Here is a 17,300-nt window from a genome sequence, read left to right as displayed (position 1 = left end):
CAAGAGGGAGAAGGAACAGACTGTGGCAGGAAGGAGCAAAAGGACAGCAAGAAAGACACACGCAGCCCCAGCAAGGTTCAGACATACTCAGAGAGGAGCCTCCAGTCCCAAGGGTAACCAGTTCCCTGACCTCTGCCACCCCTGGCAATGAGCCTGCCTCAGCATCAGCTGTTCTAACAGTAGGGGTGCCCGCTAGGCACTGCCACCACTGCACGCAAGGGAGGGAGAGGAAGAGGAGAGGAAGTCGGTCGTATTTCTTTGCATCTCCAAGAACATGCGCTCACTAAGCACCTTCTAAAGCATGCACTTGTTTCTGTGAACACTAGGGGACTGTGCCACAGCAAAGCAAAGACGGTTTTTTCCCCTCTCTGCTCCCACTTCCTCCACGCACCTGGCGGTACACGGGGCCATCCCCAGGAGGCCTGGAAAAAAGCAACCACCTTTCTCTGCAAGAACTACGCCATGCAAATTGCAGTGTTTTAAAGACACAATGCTGACTCTTCCCCTCAAAGAGAGGATCTACAATCAGGCACCAGGCAAGACCCAGGGCTGTGAAGGGGTAATATAACACGGTTTGTCCTGCACAGACACTGGTTCAGACTCGATGCAGTCTTGACAGCGTAGTGGCAGAGAAGATGCAAGTATTTGCATGAAGGAAATCATACTAGGGATTTTTAGCCCCTGGAAAGTGGATCTCTCTCAAACCATATGATGCTTTCTTCCCAGCAAAGGCTGTGGTTACTCAACCACTAGTCCAGCATAACTTCAGGCTACTTCCAAACAGTAGGGTACTCTTCCTTCCCCCAGCAACCAGAGGAACTCATTTCAGACCAGGCCTATTCCCAGGTCAGTGCATAGCTGTGCACACACAAATGCTTGTGCCAGCACAAGAAGAGAGAGGCAGGAGTGAGCAGCAGGGCTGCCCCTCCAGCAGCAACCTCCAGCCTGACTGTTGTGCGTACTGGAAAAACTAAAATTAAACCAATAAACAACAACAAAATAGAACAAGAACCCCTCCAAGGAAGCCTGGGATATAAGGGCTTCGGGAGGACTGAACAGAATTCAGAGCCCTGCGAGGCTGTATGTCAACCGATAGCTGTCACTTGGAGTCTTGAAGAGGGACTGCACGAGCCTGGCTGGAACAGCAATGAATCCAGCAAACCTTCCACCCTGCCCCTGCAGCAAAGCCACAGTGCACTGACAGCACCAGCCACCAAGGTGGGCGCCAATGCCAAAATACTGTAGGTTAATGAAACAGGACCCCAGGGTCTGGAAGGACATAAACCCTCCTGTGTCACCTCCAACTCTGGAGTTAGGAGCTGGGCTACACCTAAGGCAATGTGACAGAAAAGCATCAAGTAAGAACTACCATGTAAGCATACAACCACTGCTGTACAGATTGCAAGCTCAACTGCTTGCTAGAGCCAAGTCTGTATTTCAGGTGCCTTTTGTACAAATGACCAGAAATGGAGAGTAGACAGGATAACAAAAGGACATCTCCCAGCCTCCCAAACACTGCAACAGTAGGTAGACACCTTCCAGAGGAAGGAAGCTTATCTCATTACTAACCACTGAAGGCAGAATTCGACTAATGCTCCCAGTACACTAGAAGAATGTCAGTTAAATGTCATGTTAATCAATATTCCTTGCCTCTCAGCCACATGAAGAGCAATACAGGACACTGCTGCTGCCAGTTCCTTTGCTGCAGGGATACACATGAGTGTACCTGCTCTGTTCCTGCATCACAAACAGCAATTCTCTCCTCCCACCTGAGTTTGCTTACGCCAAAGCTGTTCAGATCACAGCAAAATGGTTCCTTGCTAAATGCACGTCAGCAGCCCCACACTGATGTTTTTGTTGCTCCTAAAGAGGTTAGCAGCTCTTCCAGGGAAAGTCATACATGCTCTGTGACAAGCACAGGAATTGTCTGCAAGGGGACTGCAGCCACCACCTGACAGCACAGGAGTCATGATGCATTTACCAGCTCTCTGTTCACCCAGACTGCTGTGAACCAGCAGGAAGGCAGGCAAGGAAAAGAAAGAGAATGACAGGTAAAAAGTGAAATAAGTCAAACTTTGACAGTCATTCTCTGGACATTAAATGTCTTACTTGGCTACCCTGCATGTGTGATGCAATGCTGTTACCTGCCAGATGTACCCACAAGAATTTACCTGACACAGTAAGCATCGTCAGTAAAGCAATTCATTTTGCACTGCTCAAGAATTAGACCTATTTTCAGAAAGTTTTCAAAACAAAAAACCTTACCTGACAGCCTTGCTCTACCTACCAACCAACAGCATCTCACCAAAGAGTGCACAGCAGGAACAGCAAATAGCATTAGACATAACAAAATTGTGCCAGCGAGCAATGCAACAGGCACATTGTGTGGGGAGACTAACAATGGTTTGGCAATGCAGGAACCAGACACACTGCTCTGCTCCAGAGGTCCTTGGACAAGGATTTCTAAGCTCTAATCCATGATCCACACCAGAGACAGCTGTGGCTACTGGCATGGGAACCCGACTACCCCATAGCAGAGCCTACAGAAGAGGTGGCACAGCCCACTGCTGCTGCCAAAGTCAGGACCCCAGGTCTGCTACTAGCTGAGGAAATCATGTTCTCCTTCCCCTGCATGAGCAGAACCTCATCAGGAGAGAGGAGGTTACCCACAGCAGCCAGCTCTGCTGTTGTTCTTTAGAGTCCCTGGCCATGACCATGTAAAGCCTCTCTCATTTCATGCCCTCTCAGGCTAACAGCAAGTTTGTCAGCTCATATATATGCATAGGTGTGTCCAAATAGCCCTTTGCCACAGCTGATCCGTTTGCTTCCACCACCAGATCACCTCAATTTACACTGTCACAGGTAATGAGGTAGAGGTGTCAGCGCAAGAGACCACCTGATTGCCTGAAGACCACAGTGTGATCTGACACCTTACCCAGTGTCTCTGCAAAAGTAACCACAGCTCACCTCCACAAGAGCAGCCCAGTAAGCCAAACCTCCCCACAGCAGAAGCAGGAGCTTGCTCAACACCAGGGACCTGGCAGGAGCCACAGAGACTGAGTCAGCGGTGCACAGATGCCTCCTGAGCAGGCAGGGGCTGCAGGAGCAGCCTGCTCAGCCTCCCCAGGAGCATGCAGGCAAGCAGCACACTGCACAGTGCACGCAGGCATGCACCCACACACAGTGCAGCAGCGGCCTGGCATTTCTTCCCTCCTTTCCAGAGCCAAATTCAGACCATCTGTTGAGGTATTTCTGCAAATCATCCCTCTTTCAGGAAGGGCTGGAGGCTGAGTTTAGTTGTTTATATAGTGTCTGGCATTTCTGTAGCGCTTATCACTTCAGTATCCAAGCTATTTTCTTCAGGCTCTCCATTAGTTTTGAAGAACCAGAGCAGGGCACCAACGTATCTGGATTGTAAGTTTCTGGAAAGGAAAAAACAAACAAAAGCAGGGCAGTTCAGCGAAAGGGTCAGGCCAACACAAGGTAGTTTATGTCCTTTAAAAGAACTACCACCCTTAGAAAATAGCTATAAGAAATAATTCATAAACAACAGCTGCTCCCAAAGGATGAGATGAACCAACAAGTGTTCTTGTTGCTTTACAGAGAAGGGCTCAGATTACCCAGGTCATGGAAAATGAAGCTACCTCCTTCTTTGAGAAGCCAACACAAAATGAAAAAGGAAAACGAAGCACCCAGAAGAGACCACTTACGACATCAGATCGTATCTTCTGCAACAGCTTGCACTGCTTTTGCTTACAAGCAGCAAAACCCTGGAAGTGCTGCTGTCCCTATTCAATTGTAGGGGTAGGTCAGAGACAGACATTTTACCGCTTATTCAAGGTCATGCCCTGGATCTGTGGCAAAGGTGAACACTGTACCCAAATTCACAGTTAGCCCTGACATATCCTGTCCCTAAAATATGCTTCCTTCTTTTTTCTTTTATAAATCCCTGCCTATGACAGATCACAGCACTGAACAGGACACCAAACACACCCCCAGTCTGCATGTAGCCTTGGCGAAGGTGTTTCCATCCCACACTACCCTGCAGGCAACAGGGAACTGCCCTCATCTCCCCGGCCAAGGTATGCAGACAGCACACTCATTAAAGGAAGGAAGGGGTCAGACACCACAGTGGAAAGGACCGAGTAATCAGCAGCAACAGAAACAACAGACTAAGCACACCACATGCTACCACTTCCTTCCACACATTTATCCATGCAAAGCCAGCACTTGCTGGGCACAGCACAGACCCTCGATGGAACAAAAAGGTTTCACTGTAAACTGCAACTGAATGCAGAAATGAAGGATCATGGCCACTGGATTGCCTTCTGGGTTGATGTGAACGAAGAGCTCACTTGCACAGCATCTCTCTCCCACTAAAATGACTTGCTGAAAGTCCTGTATCTCCATGTTCTAACCAAAAAAGAAAAGCATGCATCCCTCTTGCCAAAGGCCTCTTCCAAGCCAGTTAGTCACTCAGTGCAGCAGCACTGCTGCTCTGTATATGAGAGGAAGTTTTCCTTCTGCTTCCCTCCCCCGACTTTGTCCATGAAGCTGGGACAGCCTTTCAATCAAGAGTGTGAGCCCCAGTCATGGAGTCAAACTCCAGGTGGGGCAGGCAGCATCTCTGGTGGGACTTCAGTCATCTACAGCTGCTTGAATTCATGCCATTCTGTGAAACACAGCTGAATCAAAGGAAAAATAATAAATCCAGACAGCTCTCCTGATATACCACACACCAGCATCAGTGCTAAAAGGAAAGAGCGGGGCACAGGGTGGTTTGACAAGGCGTAGCCACCCACCCACAACAGCACCACCAAACCGAGAGCAAGAACCAGTTATCAAAAAATTTAAGAAAAGAAGTGTACGAGTCCATTGCTGTGAGCAGCTCACCACAGGCTGCATTAAATCAACAGAGACCCCACAAATTAAATAAATGGTATCCCATCACATTTATCGTGACACAGAATAAGCATTGCAGGCCAGGTGCCCTTCCCTTCTCCAGGCACATAATCTCCATGTAGGCGGCACTCCTAAAACAGCAAATACTCAAAGCTTTTATATTTGCATACGTGTAAGAGGAAACTGCCAAACAGAAATCCAAACCGCCCAGAGTGACAAGGTCTTTTCATGGGGTTGTCTGGGATTTTGCCTTGTTTTCCACAGCTTTTGTACTCCCTGTTACTTTATCTTCACAATTGGAACTACCAATCAAAACTGCGAGGTTAAAGCAACATCCAGTTTCGCATTGGACAGCTCAATCCACCTCCTCCTTCCTGCTATGTTTGCGCTGGAAGGCAAACAGAAGAGGACAGGAAAGTTATTTATCTGCTGTTGGGATTAACTTGAGCAACACAGCATTAGCTCCAGCAACCCGCCATGCTATTAGCTGGATATGGCCAAATGATGGTCCTCACTCCAATCAGGCAGAGGCCAGAAGACTCAACCTTGCAGCAGAAAGGCAGCTTCATCAAATCACAGCACTAGGGAACAACAACACACTGTCCTGTTAAACTGCAGGCACCTCTTCAGCAGAGGAGGGGATGCACTTGCAGTCATGTCCCGCTGTCTCACTGCACACAGACAAGCTAAAGTCCACAAGAGAAACTGTGCATTTATGAGAAATGCATCATGAAACACACACACTGTGTATGACATGTTCAATAGTAAGAAATGAAAACAATGCACTGTCTCACACAGGCAGTATCCATAGCTCATTGGCCATGAAAACAATTGGCAATTCCAACTGTCCAAAATTCCTAGTAGTGCAGGAAAATGTGCAAACATAGGCATTAAAGCAGTCTTCTGCATTTCCAAAAGACATGGTTAAGAATTTAGGTGAACATATATATGGACGTAAAAGGAAAAATAACTAATCTTTATGTACCTGCAGCAGCAGAAGGCAGGATGCTGGGACCAGGCAGATTCTTCCCCATCCTGCACTGTCGCTGTTGAAGGAGCAGCACAGGTACTTGTCCTTACGCAGTACTGCAGATTTAAACAGGGGAGCAGAGGCAGCTGGAAGAGGAGTGTGTCCAACTGGAAGCCTAATGGGACATTTAGCAAACCTGTAAATGACAGGTTAAACAGGCTGAGTGCCCAGGCACTTCCTGTAGCTCGAGGGCATCTCATGACACCCCAACCTCAGCGGCTGCAAACCAGATTTACTCTGCTGCCTCTACCAGAGCAACATCAACTTACTCCAATCACAGGTGAAAGTGCACAGCTCTGGGACACTGCTGAACTACCAGCAGCTGTGTAGAACAAAGAAAAAAATCCAAAGCAAACACTCTGAAAAAGGATAACCAAGAAGGCATTAGGCAGAAATACCTCTCTGTTCTGAAACAGCCTAGAAAAGGGGAGATTGCAGAAACTCCCTTGTAGGACATGAGCATCCTATCATAATGTACATGAACTACAATACTCTCGATCATAATGAAACTCATTTGTCCCAGCCATTCCAAACCCAGTTTGGTTACATGTCATCTCCTCTGCACAGGATCTCCTAACAACTGAACAAAAATATTTTGCATTTTTCCACCTCTTTTCCTTCTCCCTTGGTGTCTAGTTCAATGACTTTTTGTGTCATTCTGGCAGGAGAATTTGATTTGACACAGGTAGGAACAGCCCATTAAGAGACAGGGCATCTTACTGGCACTGGAAAATTGGCAGTGCAAAAGATTTGCCATTCCCTGCCCCCAAGTGAGCCCAAGGATCAAGTGACAAAAGAAAGCATCACACTGGAACAGCCATCACCAAGGGATACAACTCAGCCACATTCAACACTGCTAACCTTTTTTGGCCACAAACTTCACAAAGACATACCACCTTCCAGCAGCTACTGTGAATATGGCAACAGCCCTCTCAAGAGTATTTTATTTCCACAGTGGGCTGAAAGAGAGTCCAGAGGCTATAAAACAACTAAACCCCCGTCAAGCAACAAACCAAAAGCCTGGCCCTTTGGAGGACCAGAGACAGATCACACAGCCTACACCTCACCTATGCTTCTTGCTGTGGGACAAGGAGCAACTCACAGCTCCTGCCTCTTAAAGCCTCCTGGCTGCAGATTATTCAGATAAAACCCTAAGTGCCAGAGATAATTAACTACTTTTACAGCACTGCATGGTCATCACACATCCTGTAACAAGAGTGTTCCTTAAATCAGTCTTTACACCTCATGGAAAAGCTGTTCTTAGGGGAATCTGCAAAACTGCTACCCCTGACTGGGACGCTGACTCCAAGTGTCTTTAGCTAAACACAGCACAACATTATCTCACCTAAAAATGCTGCTGCCCTACTCAAGGAAATGTCTCCCTCTTACTATTTCACAATTCTCAGCATGACAACAGTTACACAAGAACAACTGTATAGGCACACGAAATGCTTACAGCTCCTAAGCAAGACCTTCCCCATTATAACACCCTCATCAGAGCACAGCTCCAAATCCTCACAGCTCCCAGACTTTGAGGCACACCAAGTTCCAGCCACTGCGTCTCAGTACCTCACACCTCTGCCCTGCCAGAGACCAGCAACACAAAACACAACACAGAAACGAGCAGGGGGGCTGCTTCCACATGTACATGCTACCGTCACTCTGGCCAGCCAGGCAGGTATTTTCCCTGGTCTTGCCCACCAATTTAAATCTTAGCAGGCAAGAGGGAGCAAATGGCCCTGTCAGGCTGTCAGCGATTTCTACCTTCTAGTAACTTAATACAGCACATTCCTACTTCTTAAAATGACATCAGGAGGATCTACTAGGGCTCTGGCAACTTAATAAGACATTAACAAGATTCCCGGGCATCAAACAAGGCTGCAGACTTTCCTTTAGAGCAGTGCCAGGCTCAAATTTATGACACAGATTTGCTCCTTACTCCTACTTGGCTCTGCCACAGATCACCCTTGCCCTCAAAACATCACGTTCCTTACTATGATGGCACGGTGAACAAATGAGCCCAAGGGCACAGCAGCAGGAGAAAAACTTTATCTGTGTGAATGACAAGAAGCAGTAGTAGTGCACAGTTAAAAATCTTACAGGCAAGACATTCAAAAGGATAAATCCTCATTAAGTACTGGTGTTTATTTTCTGATGAAGAGGTAAGAGAAACTCCTCCTGTTAGACCTCATCTATACTGTTTATAACAGCCTAAAAAGCATAACGCAAGCTGAGGACAAGAAGATGACCACCAGCCAAACTCCACATGATACATCGTTATCAGCCAAGCACCACTCTAGTTCAATTGCATTTTGCTTGCCATTGCCAAGAAGCAAGTTCTTGAGAAGCAAAGCCACAGTGACTTGCAGTGATTAAAATCACTGCAGATACCATCCCAACAGCAGCAGCCACACCACAAGAGGTCAGATCCTAACAGCAGCGAGACTAACGGAGATGAACGCACTGTGGTAAGAACAACCAACCTTTAACTGTGAACACCTTATACATATTAGGCTAAATAAATATAGCTGAGATTGTGCCCTGATGTTTGTTACTCTGACAACCTGGCGAGGTGAAGAAAACAAAACCTGAGAAGACCTGCAGGACAGAGGCCCTCAACATTGGAAAATCCCATTTCCACAACTGCACCCTCACCCACCAGCAGCCTAGCTTTTTGGGGGGTGCAGAGAGGAGAGGATGCTTGGGGTCCAGTTTCCAGGGTGACCTTGAGGAAATTCCACAGCCTATCCACATTTTCACATTCCCCATCCACAGGAGGAAGAGCACATTAACCTTGACCTACCTCAGAAAAGCACAGATCTGCCTTAGGAGGGCCTGGATGGAGCTCAGAGGGGCTTAGATGCAGGATCCCGACCTGTGACCAGGGTAGCCATAGGCTCTGAAACCCCGCAGAAACGTGCAAATCGCTTACAATATAAAAAGCGGGAGCTCCGAGGCACTAAAGGGCACGGCTGGGACCACACACGTGTCACCCGCAGTCTCCCCGGCGCGGCAAGGGGGAGGACGGGCAACACCGCTACAGCCCCCCAGCACCAGGCAAGGGCAGCCACGGGAAGCACGGGGCAGTCTCCCCCGGGCTCGGCGCTGACACACGCAGACCTGCGCCCCAAATCCAGGCAGACGGACCCCCACCCGCTGGGACCGTCACGGGGGAGATCGGCACTTCCCAGGGTGAGGGGAGCAAGTGGAGGGCTTACAACCCTCGGGATAAGTGAGGGGAAGTGGGATCCAGGGGAGCCTGCACCCCCCCGGAGTGGGGAGGGTACACGGGGGCCAGGGAGCCCGCAGCCCCCGGGGCGAAGGGCCGGTCCCCCCAGGGACCAGGGATGCAGGAAGGGGGCTCGGCACAGCCCCGAGGCGAGGGGCCGGTGCAGCAGGATCCAGGCCGGGGGAAGCGAGCTGCAGCCCGGTGGCAGGAGAGGTGCCGGGACACCCATCGGCACCACCCGAGGGCCGGGGAAAGGCCGCGCCCGCACTTACCGGTCCGGGGCGGCGGCGGCGGCGGGTTCCCGCCGGGGCCGGAGACCGGTGCGGCGCGGGGTGCGGAGCTGCTCTGCTCGGCGCGGCGCGGCCCTGCCCGGCTCAGCTCTGCCCCCTCTGGCAGCACTTGGCGCAGGAAAAGCCGCCGCCGCCGGGCCCTCCCCGCCGGGGCGGCCGCCGCGTCGCCACGGCAACACGGGCCGGGGCCGCCGGGCCTGGCCGCGGCCTCCTTCGGGGCAGGCTCTTCCCGGGGTGCCGCGTCCGCAGGCGTCGGCAGCCGCAGGGTGCCCCGCCGTGCCTGTCGGCTTCCCCCCCGGCAGCAGACACCCCTCGCCCCACCGCAGGGCGAGGTGCGCTCCCTCAGCTCACCCGTCAGCCATCTTGCAGCCACCTGGCGAGGCGGCCCGCGGGTGGAACAACGGGACAAGCGAAAATGGGGGTGGTGAGGGGGTCGGTGGTGGTAATAAATGTCACTACCTTCACAATAAAGACCCTTCAAAATAAAGACCAAATTGGCTGTGGTCAGTTGGGTCACAGTGCTTACTGCGTGCTGTCCCGCTGCACAGCCTCCAGGCCACAGGTGGCCATGGCTTTCGGGTTTAATAGGCTCTGTCATGGTTTTGGGAGCATAATGGGTCCTTGCACAAAAACATCCACAGAGACCATTTTAGTGGCTTTGGAAACTAAGCAAGAAGGTGAGGAGCACAGCAGCAGCCAGCCAGTTCTCTGTGCCTCTCGGGATGATGTCCCCGGGTGTGACAGCCCCAAGGAAAGAGGGGAAGATGTCCAGGGGAAGGCTTCTGAAGAACATCCCTCACTGTTCACATGCACCAGGCACAGCGAGCCTGGGGTTACCAGCTCTGTAGCAAAGGCTCACAGTAGCCAGCAGGGCGCTAACACAGGGTTAGCCTGTGCAACAAATTGGAGATGATCAAAGAAGATGGTGGACAGGGAGCAGGGATGGAGGACTGCGTCAGGCTAATGAGGACATCGTGTACATAGGAAAAGCCACAAGTATAGGAAGTCACAATGAGCAGCCCAGAAACATCAGAGATGTGCATACACCTGGAAAAGAGAGGAGCTTGTTATTCACAGTTAGGGACCTGTAACCCAAGGGGTGAAGATGTTCACCAGGCATTGGCAAAGCATCAGGGACCAGTGCTAATGAGTTGGATGTAGGTGAGAAAGGGAGCAGCATATGCACTTTTCAACCTGGACTGGGCAAAGCATGAGAAGATAGAGCATAGGAGGTGGAAAGCTCACTCCAGAAAGGTGGTGCCTGACCAAGTAAGAAGACCTGTGCACCATGGCCATTGTTTTGGCGTGTACTGGATGAGCACCCATCATAGGATGAAAATTTAAGTGCTGTGTGCAGGGAGCCACTGGCACAGTCTGCCCAACCCCACAGCCTTGTCTCCACCATGTCCTTGGGGAAGCAGGCAGCAAGGCACGGGTTGCAAGCGGGCTGCTGCGGCAAGCACTGACATAGGGCTCCCCCAGTTTGAGGAGCAGTGAAACAGTGCATGGGAGCTGCAGTCACCCCTTCTCATTCCCCAGCTGCAACAATCCTTCCCAGCCCCTTCTTTGGTGGTGGCAGGTCCCCACTGCCCTGTTTTGCAAAGGCATCAGCGGGTTTCAGTGTGCTGTAACAACTTGGACAAAAGCTGAACTGAACTCAGGGTGAATTGAGGTGCATAGATGTTACCATTTATCATAATGTGCCATCCCATAGATGTGCAGGTAGGACAGCACTTTCCCCTGGCAAAGAAGAGGTTATCACTGTCCAGCTTTGTGCTGAGTTTTAAGAGGACTGCAATCACCGGTCTTTATTTTTGGTTCTTCTGCAAAAAAACTGCTCTTTATAACCTTCATGGCACAAAGGAGCCGTTTCTTCATGCAGCCTTTAAGAGATGGGTTAGAAAAAAGCAGAAGAAAGTTCTCATTCAGCGAGTGCCAGGTTGTCAAGGTTTCCTCTGCTCTCAAACACACATTTTTTTTTCATCTGGCAGACACAAGAGATATTTAAAACTGTTTAGTACAAAATGGAGCTTCAAAAGCAGCAATGTCTGTGTCAGACACAAGATGAAGAACAGAGCTCAGGACCTTCTGTATGAGGCAATGTTATCGTCATCATGGCTCACACAGGAGCATTATACCAAGTTTGTGCTCGGCTTGCCACAAAGGTCCCCTTGCACAAGTCTCCAAATCCTGTGCTGCATTCAGCCCAGCTGCCGGAGAGGCTGTGGGCTGGTTTAGCCCTGCCAAGGACATGGGTCAAGTTCAGTCTGCTGGCAAAGAAAGAGGCTTTCACGAGGTTGCATTTTTCAGCTTCCTTCCCCATTTACATTGCTTTCTATTTTAATAAACTGTGGCGTGATAGTGAAATCCCCGCGTGCCTGATGAGTGTGGATATTAAACCAACAATTAGCAAAGCCAAACTGGGCAAGATTGGTCACTGCTTTCTTGTCCCGGTGGCCATCCTGCAGGGGATTACCAGCGCACCGATAGACAATTCAACTGATAAAGATTGAAGAGGCAGTAACATATAATTAGCATCGTCAACATTGTTTTCTGGAAAAATCAATCTCAGCCAAGCCTGATCTTGTTCTCCGTTGGGAGCACAGGATGGGTTACCAAAGGTAACAGCACAGAGGTGAAAGGGGAGGCATCCAGCATGCCACTGCTGAGAATACCGCCAAACAGGATTAATAAAACAAGCAGATTCACATTTTAAAATCTGAGAATCACCCAGACACCACTGACCCAGTAGATCTGGTTTCATTTTCTGTGCAGACACTCGACATTACAGAAGTGAGAGGGGATGTGGATGCAGCTGGAGAGTGAAGGGGGTGCACGAAGCGGATAGCTCCACTTCAAGCCTGGCTCTGCTGTCTCTGAGGGCTCAAGGCTGCAAGACCATGCAGGGGAACCAGCATACGTGGTCTGGCTGTCCCCTCTGGCCATCTTTCCTTGGAAGGAGGCTGTGGATGTGTTCTTAGTAGCTACGTGATTTAAATGCCTAACAACTAGTTGGGGGGAAGTCTCTGATGCTCAAGGCACACCAGTGTTTACCGCATTGCAAACCACCAGTCACATCCCTCTGAGACTGGTCATTCAGCCAGTTCTCAATCCACATCACTGTCCACTCACGCAGCCCACACCTGCCTTATGTTGTGTGAGACAGTGTCAAAAACCTCACTGAAGTCCATGTAGACAACTGGTAGAGAGCAAATGAAGGCTCAGCAATATTAGTCTCTGAAAAAAACAAAAACCAAGAAAAAAGCTTTCAGGCTTCCATCATTAACCATAAACAAGCTAAAAAGGCAACATGTCCCACAGGGCTGGCAACCTCCAGTAAGCACCAGCATCTCACCATGCCTAGCACCCATAGGGCTTCAGCTTCAAGGCTGCCTGACACCCAGCAGCCCTGGTTCCTGTGAGCCCTGGCTTCTTTGGCACCCAGCGCAGGCTCCCACACTCAGCACGGAGAACACAAGGGAAAGCAGTTCTATGCCCTGCATGCTTATCTCCTGGGTAAACCAGCAAGGCACTTCTGTTTATTGAGTGCCGATGAATGGCCGCTGTCTTGGCTGTGAGATCGGCATCCCGATCCCACTCTGGGCACAGCTGCTGGCAGGGAGCCCACAGCTGAGGCCACCTATTGCCGCAGGAGCCCTGCAGCAGAGTTTACCCCTTCATTCCAGGGAGAAATAGCTTCACAGCATCCCACCATCTGCATCTGCCCCTGTGCAGAGGTGGCACCAGGTTTATAGGGCACTGCAAGACAGGGAACATCACTGTCTTTCCTTGGGGTGTGTGGCCAAGCGACACCGAATGGTGCCATTTGCTCCAGGATTTTATGGTGCTCCCCACTCTCCACAGCGTATTTGTTCATCTGCTCTTCCAGCACTGGCAAACAACTAAGGGAAACCTGTGGCTGCACTAAGCTGCTTTTGGGGCCAGAAAGTTGAGATGGCTCCATGCCACCAGGCTGGAGGGTGAAGTGGACACTGAGGACGCTGTCATCTGCCTTGGGTCAAAATGAAATGGCCTGACCTGCAGGGAAAGTCATGGCATCTTGGGCTCACAGCCTTACAAAAAGCTGCCACAAGATTCCTTCAGGGCCATGTTATTTTGGGCCCCCAAGAAACTGATGGATCCATTTGTGACTGCCTCTGCCCTCCAGCCATCACTGATGCACAACAGTTGTCACAAATAGCATGTTTCATCAGGAAAAAAAAAAAAGTTTTCTGCATTGGTAACAGAGAGAACTCAACATTTTCTGAAGCTATTTGTGTTTTTATTAGATATACCAGGGTTTACCCTTGGTTCAAGCAGAGAGCTGACAGGGTGGTGAAAGCCTGGAAATTTACAGCAGCTCAAGGAACTAAAAGATGAGGAATTAGCTTCCTGTTTTCCCAAGTCACTCACTCAATGTCTGCAGACAGCATCCCTCAAGTTCTCATGTCCCATGAGCTGAATCAGACCTACTCAACTCCTCCATGTGCGGCTGTCCCGTATCCCTTGTGATCAACCTGTAATCCCTTGTGGCCTCCTGTGACCCAGCATTTGATGGCCACGTAGGACCTGTGTGGTTCCACCTGGTGACCCAGTGCATGGGAGCAGAGACAAAATGCTTGGGACTTGGTGTGCCCACAGGCCTCTGATGAGAGGCAGTGAAAACAAGGCAGAGTAGCTGTTTTCAAACTTATCATGTGTAGGGTCTGTCTCTCCCTTTGGGCAGTGATGTCTGGTTTGTTATGGGTCACCACTGAAATTGTCAATGCAGGAGCAAAGCTCAGCCACATGGGGCCTAGGCAACAGCCACCTCTGACCCATGCAGGCCTGGTCTCCCCTTACCCATAGGGCAGCTTCAGCTTCAATGGAAGCAAGTTTGTTTTGCTTTCCTAGAGAAAGCAAGTAGAGATGTCTGATCTGCCTCCTCTGCCTGCTTTGTTTCTCTACATACTCTGTTGCTGCTGTCTTACTTATCTCCTGCCTGAGAAAGGCAGCCCCACTCTCTTGCTCTCTCCATGTAGGAATACATTCAGCTTTCTGTATTCATTTGCTTTTTAGAGGATCCTTTTCCCACCAATTTAACCAATTACTTTCTGAACACAACATTTATATTTTGCTCTCAAACATGTCACAGCAATGAGTCAGCACTACAAATATGCACAGTGGGGGAAAGATGTATCTCCTCTTGCTTATTTGCAGGTGATGTTGAAGTATTTCATTCGGTGCCACCTAGTTGAGAAACAGTGGACAGCAAACAGTCTATTCACAGTCTTCATCCTTTCCCAGGAGATGTAACACTGCTGTAAAAGTTCCAAAAACTCTGTAGTACTTGTGTCTTGGCATCCTTCCTGCCCCTTGCACATTTTCCAGTTCCACTATTTCCTATCTGGAAAAGACAAGAACTGCACTGGTGTTCAATGAGCAAACCAAGCAAAAGGATCTTTGTCCCAGCCTCCTAAAGCAGCCTTCTGCGTGGGTTCAAGCTGCAGACCTCCAGTGAGGCAGGAAGAGTAGAGCCTAAATTTTCCATCATCATGAAGCCAACCTGGTTTCTGCATTACCCAGTCACCAAGTTCCTTCAAGGTAGCTGAGCAGTGAAATGAGCATCAAACTTTCCCTGTGAATTTTCAAATCACAACAGTTTACAGAAGAATCATGCTTTAAGGACATATAGTTTATTTCTGTGAAGTTCAGGAAATAGACACATGCTTAATTGTAGCAAAGGCTATTTTCTTCATTTAACAACATCAAACTGATAAGCATGGTGGGTTCACTTCAAGACAGCCCTGGGCTGGGGCTCTGATGCACCAGTAGCTGAAAACCAGCCCCACACCTTTCCCAGTGAAAGCAATTCTTGTCTTTAAAGGTTCAAAACATGCTGTGATCCTCCTTTTGAGGGAAAGAAGTGAATTTAAGGACCATCAGATTTTCCTTTCAATAGCAACAGCAGCATGATACTGTCAAGTATGGACACTGTAGGGTTCCAAACAGCAGGAAATCTTATACATTGGCAGGTTATCTCATAACGCTCCCTCAGGTTTGTCTCAAGCTTAGTAGGGTCATGGCTGAAGCATCCAGCCCTCATTACACCACACGTATCTCCTTCTCCTTATCAGAGCAATCCTATGGATGTGCTGAATTTTACAGTATTGTCTGGCCACAGCAAGCAGACAAACTGAACACAGCCCCTGTGGGTTCCCTCCCACTTTCGTATTTCCTTCAGGTCACTTAGTGGGAATTGTACATGTTTTACTGCTGGGATCATGTAAACAGTGTAACCTCCTGCAGGATACCATCAGGCTTTGCCTTCCTCTTTTTGTTTTATAGGATTAACACACTGATTTGAGCTTTGCCTGGCCTTTAATTTTTCAGCAATTTCTTTTATTGGTCTGTGCAGGGCCTGGAAGACCCTTACCTGAATCTGTCTCCGGGCAGCTAGAGGACTGTCATGGTTAGCAGAACCTGGAAGTGGAGAGTGGTGTGGGGGAAACACACTATGCACCTCCCAGGGCTACCTGGTCATTCTACTGGAGATCTGCAAGTTTATGAAGTAGTAAAGGGTTTAACTATGAGAGTTAGAGCGGTACAGATGTTACAGTCAAAAAAGGAGGAGGGAAAAACATTCCCACTCCCAAACAATTTCTCCTTTTTTTTTTTTTTAATTTATTTTGTAAGGAGGCTTTTCCTGTTTGAAATTTAGTTGGGGAAAATTCAAATGCATCAGGATCATGCACAGTAAAAACCACAAAATCTACCAGATCATCAGGTAGGACAGTGCAAGGTGCTTAAAAGGCACCAGTAAAAGCCAGGTAGCTGGCTGGTATGTGATGAATTCATGAAAGAAGCCAGGAAGGAAATCAATCTTTTGATTCTAAAGAATATATGACACATCCAAGGGGAGGGGCGGTTTGCTGCTTCAACCATCTACTGCAACTGTAATCAGTATTTCCTGGCCATAGCAACTACAGGCTTATGAAGGAGTCACTGTGCCTCAAAGAGATTATTGACAAAGATAACATCTGAAAATAACATGCTTTCCTTTGACTTTCATCCAGCTCAAATATTTGCTGCCAAGTCAGCTGAAGGAAAGAGCAGTTGTGCGGTTGCTCTGATTTCCCTCTAGCACCTCTGTATCCTCAGCTGGGTGCCTGCTTCAGTGTTACTGCAAGAAGAAACCCAGATAACAGCAAGGTCGCCCAGCCCAAGGGGTGCCACTCAGCAGTGAAAGACTGGAGATAACTTGTCTGGGGTAGTTACTTACCTTTCCTTAAGTTACTGGCCCAAAACCTGACTACTGATGATACTGCCCAGGGTTTCGTACCCCCTGTCACTTGGCCTGGTTGCATCAGATACTCAAAGCAACCTAAACACCTAGCAGTAACCTCCCTCTCTCCCAGCCTGATCTGTTACCTGGAAGAGGGGTAGCTCTGCCGATTCACAGAGTCCAGGCTATACATCCCTTATTTTGGCACCGGCTAACTCAGCTGTTGCCTGGCCATCACAAATGGAAATCTAAGTGCAGCCTAGCTTCATCCATGTGGATGCTACCTTATGCTACCTGTAGAATTCCTCAGCCTAGCTTTGCCTAGCCAGAAGCCTCCCACACCTTCACCGGAGGCCAGGCTAAGCCTGTGCACCATCCCCTCTAGGCTAGCCTTGTTGCTCCCTACACTTGCACCACCTGAGCCCTAGTCATACACTCAGCTAGCCAAACCCATGCCCTGAATGTTCTGTTTCCTGTCTTATCCCCACTGCAGCAAGGCCTAGCTACAAGGATACCATTAATTCAGCTGCAGTCTGTCCTGCGTTTTTCAAGCAGCAGTGCCTCAGAGCTCTTCTCCCATTTCTG

The 17,300-nt window shown here is 49.2% G+C and overlaps 1 protein-coding gene across 1 annotated transcript; it reads right to left on the bottom strand.

The window, feature by feature from the left end:
- Positions 1-2,622: 2,622 nt before the first annotated feature.
- Positions 2,623-12,569, bottom strand: LOC133274709 (uncharacterized). Its single transcript, XM_061464247.1, has 3 exons — positions 12,506-12,569; positions 9,434-9,910; positions 2,623-3,422 (listed from the first exon to the last, which is right to left on the bottom strand). The coding sequence occupies exons 1-3, from the start codon at positions 12,567-12,569 to the stop codon at positions 3,334-3,336; spliced, it is 630 nt and encodes a 209-aa protein (XP_061320231.1). The 3' UTR covers positions 2,623-3,333.
- Between the last annotated feature and the right edge of the window lie 4,731 nt (positions 12,570-17,300).

This window comes from Pezoporus flaviventris, unplaced genomic scaffold, assembly GCF_033815535.1.
Source record: "Pezoporus flaviventris isolate CSIRO_AGI_PZ_B2104156 unplaced genomic scaffold, CSIRO_AGI_Pfla_v1 ptg000036l, whole genome shotgun sequence".
In the NCBI taxonomy this organism is placed as follows: Eukaryota; Metazoa; Chordata; class Aves; order Psittaciformes; family Psittacidae; genus Pezoporus; species Pezoporus flaviventris.
Note: the sequence above shows the minus strand (reverse complement) of the source record. Positions and strands in the feature narration are given on the sequence as shown.

Bases quoted from the DNA above. Each gene is read 5' to 3' on its own strand.
- LOC133274709 (XM_061464247.1), bottom strand. From the start codon at position 12,569: ATGTGGATTGAGAACTGGCTGAATGACCAGTCTCAGAGGGATGTGACT. The intron at 9,911-12,505 runs GTAAACACTGGT...TTTATTGTGAAG, and splicing joins GACTGGTGGTTTGCAATGCG to GTAGTGACATTTATTACCAC. The intron at 3,423-9,433 runs GTAAGTGCGGGC...TTTCCTTTCCAG, and splicing joins GCCGCCGCCGCCCCGGACCG to AAACTTACAATCCAGATACG.